This window comes from Condylura cristata, unplaced genomic scaffold, assembly GCF_000260355.1.
Source record: "Condylura cristata isolate star-nosed mole 26May11 unplaced genomic scaffold, ConCri1.0 scaffold00017, whole genome shotgun sequence".
Lineage (NCBI taxonomy): Eukaryota > Metazoa > Chordata > Mammalia > Eulipotyphla > Talpidae > Condylura > Condylura cristata.
This window is the reverse complement of record NW_004567118.1, coordinates 2,613,321-2,623,798: the sequence shown is the minus strand read 5'-3', so window position 1 is coordinate 2,623,798 and position 10,478 is coordinate 2,613,321. Positions and strand designations below refer to the sequence as shown.

General features: G+C 54.1%; 2 protein-coding genes across 3 annotated transcripts in view; one reads left to right on the top strand and one right to left on the bottom strand.

Moving 5' to 3' along the window:
- The window catches only part of IFI35 (interferon-induced protein 35), a 9,270-nt gene extending 5,617 nt beyond the window's left edge, over positions 1–3,653 (top strand). Inside the window, exons 2-7 of one of the 2 annotated variants that reach the window (XM_004684942.2) lie at positions 1,868–1,966; positions 2,321–2,468; positions 2,538–2,644; positions 2,740–2,926; positions 3,023–3,129; positions 3,325–3,653. In XM_004684942.2, the coding sequence (XP_004684999.1) occupies positions 1,868–1,966; positions 2,321–2,468; positions 2,538–2,644; positions 2,740–2,926; positions 3,023–3,129; positions 3,325–3,516 (840 nt within the window). In that variant the 3' untranslated portion in view covers positions 3,517–3,653. Of the gene's footprint in view, positions 1–1,867; positions 1,967–2,320; positions 2,469–2,537; positions 2,645–2,739; positions 3,130–3,324 lie in introns of both variants that reach the window. The other variant, XM_012726506.1, reaches the window with a different exon arrangement.
- Positions 3,654–3,750: 97 nt separating this feature from the next.
- VAT1 (vesicle amine transport 1) lies at positions 3,751–10,472 on the bottom strand. The gene is made up of 6 exons (XM_004684125.2): positions 10,355–10,472; positions 6,905–7,112; positions 6,353–6,523; positions 6,169–6,258; positions 5,424–5,665; positions 3,751–5,302 (listed from the first exon to the last, which is right to left on the bottom strand). The coding sequence occupies exons 1-6, from the start codon at positions 10,460–10,462 to the stop codon at positions 5,219–5,221; spliced, it is 903 nt and encodes a 300-aa protein (XP_004684182.1). The 5' UTR covers positions 10,463–10,472; the 3' UTR covers positions 3,751–5,218.
- Positions 10,473–10,478: the final 6 nt, after the last annotated feature.

The window sequence follows — 10,478 nt, the reverse complement described above, 5'->3', positions numbered from 1 at the left end:
CTGCTCCCCTCAGCAGTGTACTTTGTCTATCTGCCTGTTCTGCTCCCCGCTCTGTCTCTGGTGAATCCTCTCATCTTCCGCATCTCTGGCCTGTACCCCAGTTCTGTATGAATAAATAAATAAATCTTTAAAAAAATAATAATAAAGAATTTCAACTGAGTGTAATTAAAGCAAGCTGAAGTCAAAAGAGGATAGAGAACTAAACCTAGCCCACTAATGTATTTCATTTTTCAAATACTTTTCACTTTAATTTACTTTTTGAAGTTAGCCATGTTTTTTAAATAAAAATACAGATACATGTTGTATTTATTTGAAATAAAATTTTGAGTATAAATGATTTCCCTTAAATAAAAAAATGTACAAATGATGTAAAGAAAATACAATTCCACAGTTAAAATCAAATTCGTAGCAGATATGAACAGTTTACCAAATTGTATTAAAAATACAATAAAAAATATATACCTAAATAAAAAAAAACTGGGAAGATAGGGGATAGTGGAACCACATTTGTATGTGAAAAAAGCTTGGTTAGAGCTGAGAGAAGATTGACCTTTAGCAGGGACATGCCCTTTCCAGTTTGTCAGAGTCCCCACCATTCCCCAGCATGTTACTCTGGCTGCCTTGGCTCGCATGGGCAGCAGCCACTGAAAGGCATGCAGTTCGCCACCTCTGCTTGAGAGATGACGCGAATGGGCGGCTCACAAACCAGCATCATTCGGCCAAGTCCTAGTTTTCCTCTGCTTGATATGGAATGAACTCACACTGATTCTCAGTGCCCTCTGAAACACATTCTCATGCCTTTATAAATTCACTCCTGCAATGAATTGATACATATCTACGGACTTCCTGTTTTGTGCTGGGACTTGGCTCAGCACTGGGGATACAGATGACCGTGGGGTCCCTGCTTCCCAAGTGAGCGCCCTTCTCTGAGCTGACCTTATGTACCAGGCTTCCGGACCCCAGGGTGAACTCTGCTAGCTAAGGTCTGCTCCATTCGCAGACTTCGCAGACAAAGGTGCATTTATTTGTATCCCTGCTATCACTTCCCTGCCCATGGCGTTAGTTCTCTCTGGACTATTCCAGATCACACCAGCCTGAAAGGCTGCTTGGTGTAGAGGAAAGGGTGGCAGTCAAGAAGCAAGTTGGGAAATGTGGGGTGATTACTTCCCAGTCTGGGTTTGATTTCTTTACTGTGAATCAGTAGTGTGGACTCAGATTGCTTAGGCCCAAAGGCAGGTCGCCTGACCTCTCTGAACTTTGGTTTTCTCACCTATAAAACAAAGATGAGGGTATTTATCTCCTACGATTCTTTTGAGGACTGAGTCACATTATCCATAGGAAGGGCTTAATACAGTGCCTGGTGTGTAGTGAGCACTTGCTAAATATTTAGTAGCTGTGAGTAATACTAACAGTCATGACTGACAACTCTTGAGTCCCACTCCCGGAGTCCTCTGGGACTGCCCCTCCTCCACTGTGTCCTCCCACGCCACTGTGTGAACAGCTACTACTTCGAGTCCAGTTGTGTCCAGACCTGAGGGTTGGAGCCTCATCTTCCACTGCCCTGTGTGAGTGCCCAGCATCTTGTATCAGTAGCTCAAAGTTGGTTAAACTCCGGGTCTGGAGTAGTAACCCAGCCTTGCCAGCTGCAAAGACACCTGCCCTTCAGAGAGGGGCTGATATGGAGACAGTCAAGCCCTGAGGCACATGGGCCAGGACCTACCCAGGGCAGGGTAAAGGGGCCCACTTGTTCCTGGGATGAGCATCAGGTCCAGTCTGGGGAATCCAGAATTGGGGCCCCCTTCCCCAGGGCTCATTCATTCTCTGGAAAGGGAAAGGAATGTCTGTTTGTTCCCTCTTGCTCTAATAGACCCTCAGCTCCCTTCTGGAGGAGCAGACCAGACTAAAGATGAGGTTGGAGGAGCTGCAGCAGCTGAAAATGAAATTTAAGGGCTCCTCCCAAGATAAGGTAAGCTGGGAAAGGGGTTGTGGTCTGGTAGAAACAACTGAGCAGCTTGTCGTTTCACTTGTGACTCTGCCGTTCCTTGCTTTGTGACCCTGAGTGTGATATCTGAACTCTCCAACCCGCCTGTATGCATCTGTGGAGTTACCTACCTTTTCGATCAATGCACTAAGACCTTGCATGTGAAGTGTCAGTACAGGTTTGACCTGCCTTCACCCATACACTTAACCTGCTCACTTCAATATTCGTTCTTGGTTCTCAGCACCAATCTCATGAAACTGGGAACATTGTCCTCCTGGGAGAGAGTGGGGAGCTCTTCTACCTTGCAGACTGCATCAGCCTTCCCCTCCTCACTTCTAGGTCCCATTCCCAGTGCCTGAAATGCCCCTGGTGTTCCAAGGACACATACATCGGGGTAAGGAAGCACCGAAGTCTTCGGTTTCTGACCTGAAGATCTGTTACCCTCTGCCTGGAGGCTCTGCTGTGGTTACCTTTGATGACCCCCAAGGTGAGTTCAGGGAAGCCTGAGGAGGGCAGTGGAAGCTTTCCCAGTACTGACCCTGACACCCCCACCCAGTGGCTGAACAGGTGCTGCAACAGAAGGTGTATAAGATTGACATGGAAGAATGCCGGCTGCGGCTGCCGGTCTGGCCCCTGGAGCTGCCAGTCATGACCACCGTCGAGGTGAGTGCCAGTCCTGGGACGTGCATGGAGTACCATGCACCTGGGCACAGAGCCGTGGGGCTGTGCTGGGACCACTCCCTCCTGTCTCCCCCCAGGTGTCCAGCCAGATGGATGGCCAGAGAGTACTGGTCAGTGGGTTTCCTGCTGGGCTCAAGCTGAGTGAGGAGGAGCTGCTGGACAAGCTAGAGATCTTTTTTGGCAAGACCAGGAATGGGGGTGGCGATGTGGAGGCTCGGGAACTGCTACAAGGAGGGGTCATGCTGGGCTTCGCTGAAGCTAAAGGTAAGAGCCCCGCCGCCCGCCGATTAGGGCACAGGTGCGTCAAGGTCTGGAGGGGCAAGTGCTTGCGGGTGAAGTCTGCCCTTGGCATTCTTGCAGTGGCCCAGAACCTGTGCCAGATCGGCCAGTTCACAGTGCCCCTGGGTGGGCGGCAGGTCCCGCTGAGAGTGTCTCCCTACATGAGGGGGAATATCCAGAAGGCTGAGGTAAGTAGGAAGGTGGAGGGAGGGTAGAGGCTGGACCCGGTGGCCCGACCTTGCCAGAAACGTGGTTCCCAAGCGAGGCTCCGAGCCCTCAGCCCCACACTCCTAGACCAGCCGCTCCACGCCTCCTGCCTCCACAACTGTCGCCTTCCCTGCCCTGGGCTCCAGCCTTTGCCCACCTCCCTGCTCCTTTTCCAGATGAAGCTCCAGTCAGTGCCCCACTCTGTGCTGGTGTCCAACATTCCCGACATCCTGGACGGCTCCGAGCTGCACGACATCCTGAAGATCCACTTCCAGAAGCCGACCCGTGGGGGCGGGGAGGTGGAGGCCCTGGCGGTGGTGCCCGCAGGTCAGCGGGGCCTGGCCATCTTCACTGCCCAGTCAGACTAGGCAGCTGGCCTTCTCGTCACCCCACCCCCTGCCCAGCTTCTCACATGGGGCTGCAGTTGGGTGCCCAAGTACCAGGGAGACCCTGCTGGTGGACAGTGAGCAGGGTAGAGCTGTGAAATGCTGAACAGTAAAAGTGGCTGCATGATTTTCCTCCTCTGTTCAGTTCAGGGAAGTGGCTGGGGGTGGGAGGAAAAGAAACCCTAACCTTCCCCACACATTTAAGTAACATGCAGGGCCGGGGTTTGGCTTTTTATTGACACAAACACAAAGGCAGCTGTGGTCATGGGTGGGGTACACAAAAGCAGAAATCAAACTTGAGCCATTTAGGCCTCTTTAGAAAATGAAGAGGTTGTGCCCCCCCGCCTCTCACTGGCAATGGCTGGGCGATCCCGGTCCCCAAATCTACCTCAAAGCGCAGAGGGAGTCTCACCGCTCCCCCAGGAGCCCCCACTTTGGTTCCAGCAGCCCAGGTCCTAAGCAACCCCACCCCCTTACTGCCCTGCTCCACCTCCCCACCCATGTAAACAAAGTTGGGGGCTGAGTTTGAAAAGCCACCTCCCTGCTCCAAGGAGGCAGTGGGCCTCCCTTGAACACACAGGGAATGTGCTCTGAGTTTCACTTTGGTCCCAAAACAAAAACAGACAGAACTGCCTCTCAGAGCCCTGGCTGGTAAAAGCCACACTTATCTGCAAGGCTGAGAAGGCTTCCCCAGCTTTGTCCCCAACCACCCACAGAGAAATGACAGCCCCAGAGACAGGACATGGCATAGACCCCAGCGTGCCAGGGGCTGGCCCCCCCCCATTGGCACACACTCAGAATTTTGGCAGTGTTGTGGGACTGGGGAGCAGCAAAACCCCAGCTCCCCCAGAACAAGGAAGGCACTGGGGCATACAGAGGCGGAGGAGGAGGTGCGAGGCAGGGAACCCCCACATACACAAGCACAGGTTTTCCGCTGGTAAGGCACTGAGAACAAATCCAGAGAACTCAGTGAGGGGGAGGGGTGTCTGTGTCCCGCCCACAGAATGAGACCGCAGGGGAGCAGGGCTGATTCCCACCCTTGCTGTAAGAGGCAACCTTGGCCAAGAGTGGCAGGAAATCTAGAGGTGGAAGAAGCCCAGTTGTGCTTAAGAAGTTGGGGACAGAAGACAAGGCCATGCAATGAGGCAACAAGAGGTCAGAGGTGGGTGCTGGCGGCCTGGGTTGCAGGGACAGGAGGGCAAGACAGGCCATGCAGGACTCACACAGGTGGGCCCCACATCCTGAGCTCACGTTTCGGTTCTTTGGGGCGGTGGTGGGGCAGGGGCAGGCGGGGAGATGGGGCAGAGGCGGGGCACACAGAACAGCACGGGAAGGGACTGGCTAACCTTGGCACAAAAGCAGCACAGCAGGCCTGGGGAAAGGGTGGGGGCAGGAAGCAGTGGCCTCCCTCTGACCCTCCCTGTCCCCTTGGCAGGGCCCAGACATCCAAGTGGTCACTTCCCAACCTCTTTGGGGGGCAGGACAGGGAGAGGGGCAGCCCTGACGAAAGAGAAAGAGCAGGGTAGGGGAGTGATCAGCACGGAGAGCCTGGGCTGGGCGGGAGAGAGGGCAGAGGGCAGGAGGGCAGAGCACTGCCATAGAAGGTGAAATGTGAGTCTGCGGCCCCCAGCACACAGCTTCCCAGCTGCTCCCTCGCAGGCCCCAGGGGTCCCCAGGCCCCATCCTAGTTCTCCTTCTCTGGCCCAGGCACCAGGAGGACTTTGCCCACGTTCTTCTTTTCCTGCATCTGCCTCATGGCATCCACCACCTGGAGAGGAAGAGAAACACTGCCTCCAGAGCTGTCCAGCCCTCCTCCACCTAGCAGTCCTGTCTGGGGCCCCAGTCTTCACAGTTCTCCCTAGGGCCCCCCACAGAGTCATCACGCTTACCTTCTCGAAGGGCCACACAGAGTCGATGTGGGGTTTGATGTGGCCCCGGTTGTAGAGAGTCAGAAGGCGCGCCACCACACCACTCACCAGCTCCACCTCGCCCTCCAGGTAGCCCAGGTGGAAGCCACACACAGCTCGGTTGGCTGGCAGCAGCTGCAGGGCTGTCACACTGAACTGATTCCACCACGTGCGGGCTAGAGCCATGAGGTTCCGCTTGGGGCCCGTCAGCAGGTTAGCCATTCCTGTGGGACAAGGACACAGCCGCACCCCTGGTCTGCATCCAAGCTTGTCTGCTGTCCACACCAGCCCCAGGGAAGGACAGGATAATCCCAGCCATTGGCTTCCAGGCCCAAACTGACTCCAAAATTGCTCCAGCTTATATTTATTTCTTATGTAAAACACAATTTTATTATTTTTTTTACACACACAGATTTTACATACTTTCCTTGCCCAAGAAGCCAGGAGAGTAGGACAGGTGGAGGCTGTTTGACGTTGCCTCAAGATACGCCCCCCACAGAAGCACGAAGAGCACACAGAGTGTACTACGATTTGCACGGAAAGTTGTGAAAGAGAATGACAATAGCTGGTACCCAGGAGGCAGCCAACTCCTGTGGCACTCACCCTGATGCTCTCTACAGAGCACCTGCCCTTTCTTCATTCAAAAATTCTGGGCCCTTAACTCCTAGCCTTCAGACCTATGCTGCTTCCCTAATTGCCTCTCTCCATGCCTCTCCCGCCAACTCACCGTAGGTGACCACTTTGCCCATGGGTTTGAGGAGGTTGTAGCCCTTGGCGGTATCTGACCCACCCAGAGGGTCCATGACGATGTCCACTCCTGTCACAGAGCCAGGAATCCAAGAACAGCGTTAACGACACAGATCTGGAGACCCCGTCCCGTCCTGAGCCATCCCACCCCTTCCCTGACCCACCTTTGGGGGAGATCTTCTTGATCTCATCCACATAGTCAGTTGTGTGGTAGTCGATGGGGTGTGTGACCCCGTTTTCCTTCAGTACCTCATGCTTGCTGGCTGAGGCTGTTCCGAACACTGTCACGTTCTCCACCGTACGGCACAGCTGCACAGCGGCCATTCCCACGCCCCCTGCGGCAAGACTCGGGTGAGCGGGGGTATGGAATGACCTGGCCATTTTACCCTCTCAAGGACCCAGCCTATCACCTGCATTTTGTCTGGGCTCATGTGAGACTTTCTGCCCACATCCCTTGTCCAATTTCCATGACTGAGAATTTGGGGAAAGAACAATTGGGGAGAGGGGTGCTGAGCGAGGAAACGTTGCTATGGATAGCACACCAGGCCAGACCTGGTGCCTGAATGTTACCACGGCAACAGTGCAGAGGCCTCTGGTGCCACAGACCTAGGCAGCCTGGTGTTGCCATGACAACAGTCCAGACAGACTGCATGGAAGGGGCCTGCAAGGAAATCTGGGTAGGGGAAAGAGGAGGGACAAAGAGAAGGGTCTGTCACCTGCAGCCATGTGCACTAAGACGCTGTGGCCAGGCCGAAGGTTGCCGAAGTCAAAAAGGACCATGTAAGCCGTGACATAATTGACCAGCAAGGCAGCAGCTTCCTCAAAGGTCATGGCCTCAGGCATCAGGAAGGTCTGGGCTGAGGGCACAGTCACCTCCTCCTGCCACATGCCCGACCGGATCAACACCATCACCCGGTCTCCTACCTTGAGGAGTGGAGGAAGAGTGATTCAGTCATTCATTCACCCACAATGATTTGTGACCTGATTATAAAACCCTCTCCCTGGCCATGAAACAGCTATAGACGCAGCAGTAGTCACAGTAATAAGAATAATACATCATCAAAAACAATAACAACTTAGCTTTATTAAGTGCTTGGTTAGGGTCAGGTCCTACAGAAACTCTACTAATCCTTACACCAGCTTTTTGAGTCAGATACCGTCCTTAGCTCCAATTTGCATGTTACACTTCACTATTGTGTAAGATCTCTGAGTGCAAGAAGAGTACAGTTAGGGCAGCATGAAGTGCTGTTGAAGAGAGCAGGCGACTTCAGCTTAAAAATCAATCAATCAGGCCCTCCCTGGTGGCGCAGCGGGTTAAAGCACAGCACTAAGAAGCTTAAGCCTCTTCCGTATAAGTTCGATTCCTGCTGGCCCAGGAGGAGATCCATATGGTGTGGCAGACCTCTTCTGACCCGCCCGCTGCTCCCCTCAGCAGTGTACTTCGTCATTCTGCCTGTTCTGCTCCCCGCTCTGTCTCTGGTGAATCCTCTCACCCTCTGCATCTCTGGCCTGTACCCCAATCAATACCAAGACTCCAAAAAGAAGAGGGCTCCACTCTTTACTGGTGGTATGACCTTGAATAAATAAACATACTTAGCTTCTTTTTTTTCTTAATATTTATTTTGTAGAAAAACTGGGATGTAGGCCAGAGGTGTGGGGGTGAGAGAATTCACCAGAGACAGAGTGGGGAGCAGGACAGCTGTATTGACTCAAACCCACTGCTGAGGGGAGCAGCAGGCCAGACACACATGGGGTCTGCTACGCCATGTGGGTCAGCTCCCTGGTGGGGGAGTGAACTCAGCCTACACGGGTGATAGAGCTGAGACTTAACCCCTAGGACACCAGGGAGGCTCTTTGCCTTTTTGACTCTCCAGTTTCCTATTTATAATATAGGGCGGTTATAAGGATTAAGTGATCATAATAATGACAATAAAAAGGAGGGAAGTCACTGACCCAGTAACTGAAGGAAGAGGCAGCACGTCATAAACACCATGCCAAAGCACAGATGAAGGCCCCTGAGACATTAGGCTGGGTACAGTCACCTCATGAGAATGGAGCTAGCTCTGGGGAGCCCAGAAAACACCCTCACCCAGAGTTGGGAGAACCCACCAGAAAAGGCATGTTCCCCCACTCTGAGTCAGTGAATCTCCTATTTGGAGGGAAAGGGGGCAAAGAAAATGATCTTTTCCTAGCAACTGGAGCTACAGGGGAGGGCACAGAAAAGGCCTCTAAAGAATGTGGAGAAGAAGGTGTGGGTGCTGTTCCAGGACAATCCAGGTCAGTCTTGATCCCTAGCTGCCTACATGGCGCAGCAGACCTCTCCTGTCTCCCCAGTGCTCCCCTTAGCAGTGTATTTCGGTGGATGTGCCTGTCCTGCTTCCCACTCTGTCTCTGGTGAATCCGCTCATCCCCACACCTCTGGCCTGTACCCCAGGTCTTGGAGGCTTAAAGAAATAAATCTTAAAAAAACAAAACAAAACTAGGGATTCATAGGGACAGGGGATGGGTCTCCCATACACACCCTTTTCATGTCCTCAAGCACCTATCCTCTGCTGACCAGGAGGACTGAGGGCACACTGGGATCTTACCCTGAAAGCCCTGACTTCAACTGAGGTGTAGGGAATGGAAGTCCTCCACTCCGGAACTCAGGACCACCAGACTCAGACACAACCAGGGAGTGCTAGAAAATACAGCTCAGTCCAGGTCATCGCCAGCCCCAGATTTGCCCCAGAGCATGGTTCACTTACCCAAATAAATGCCCATTCCAGCCCATCACAGAGCTGGGCCATGACCCCTCCCCAAGCCAGATATCAGCAGGGAGCCAGGGAGAGAGAAGGCCCTACCCACAGAATCCAGCCTCTTACATCAGATTTGTGCCCTGGACAGGATATCCTGTATTTACTGAGCGGAAAGTATGGGGAGGGAGGTTAGGTGGGTGGCCTTCAGCAGAAACATGAGCTACAACTCCCTGCTCACCCCACCCGGGCACAAAATTTCTCTTAGCACCTTCTCAAGAATGGGATTATTTAGAAGTCAGGGAACAGAAAGAAATTCAGGGACAAGCCCTTTAAGAAGGAGCTGTTTGCATGTACAATAAATCCAAGAATTCCAGCTCTGGGATCTGGGCTTGGCGAGCCTAGCAAAACAAGGCAGTATCTGAGAGGCCTCCCTGACAGGGGCCTGATTTGAAAAGAAACCCCCAAACAAATGACGTAGTGACAAAGGCCTCACCCCATGCCTGAAAAGTTGGCCATTTGGAACTCCCCAGTGTCCGGGGTTGTGACCAAGATTAATGATAACCAAAAGGAGAAACAGACTGGTAGAGCTGGGCCGACCTGTTCACGTTGCCACACCCCCCACCCCAGCCCAAATGGGCACCATCCTGATGGTTGAGGCAGGGGTCTTCGGAAGGGAAGGCAGAGGCAGTGCTGCTGGAACATTCCCCAGGGGCATGGCCGCTGGCTGAGTCACAGGAGGAGGAGGAAGAAGAGGAGGAGGCCAAGGCGAAGGAGGCGATACTGCAGTCACGGGAGACAGCCCAAGACAAAGATCCAGAGACCCAATCCCGCCTCCCCCACCCAGGCCTCGGACCGGCCAGGGAAGGGGGGTTGGGGAGTGGGGAGGTTCCCTCTCCTCCATGATGGGCGCGCCCGTCAGCCCTGCTCTGGGAGGGGCCACACCCCCCCACAGACCACGGGGCTGCATGTGACCAGGGCTCTGGCACCGCCATGAGCTCCCGCCCAACTTCGACTCCAGCTCAGGAACCTCGAGTAAAAGGGTCCTGGCCGTCGCTCCACAATTACCCGTGGGGAATTTGCTAAGGGGGGTTGGGGGGGGGAACAGGTGTGGCTTCAGTAAGGTGGCGGTGGGCTTGTTGCGCGCATGCGCGCAGCCGCCTCATTGTTCCCCTCCCATCCACTACCACTTCGGGGCGAAGATAACAATTAAAATTTTTGAGGAGACGCGACAACTCTCTCTCTGTCCCGCTTCACCAACTACAAATGCGGATCTCCGGGAGCCTCAGAACACAGGCTCCTTTCCTGCCCGACTGCCTGGGTCGGTACCAGTTTCTCCGACCTGCCACACCCCCGGCGCCCGCCCACTCGGGTCCCACTGCCCAGGTCCCGCTGGCCTCTCCCCGCCCTGCCCTGCGCAGTCCCGCTCACCTTGCGGTCGTCCACCCCCTCGCCCACGGCGATCACGACGCCCGCGCCCTCCATGCCAGGAGTGATGGGCAGCGGCGGCAGCCGGTCGTACAGCCCTTGCCGGGCCATAAGGTCGGCGAAGTTG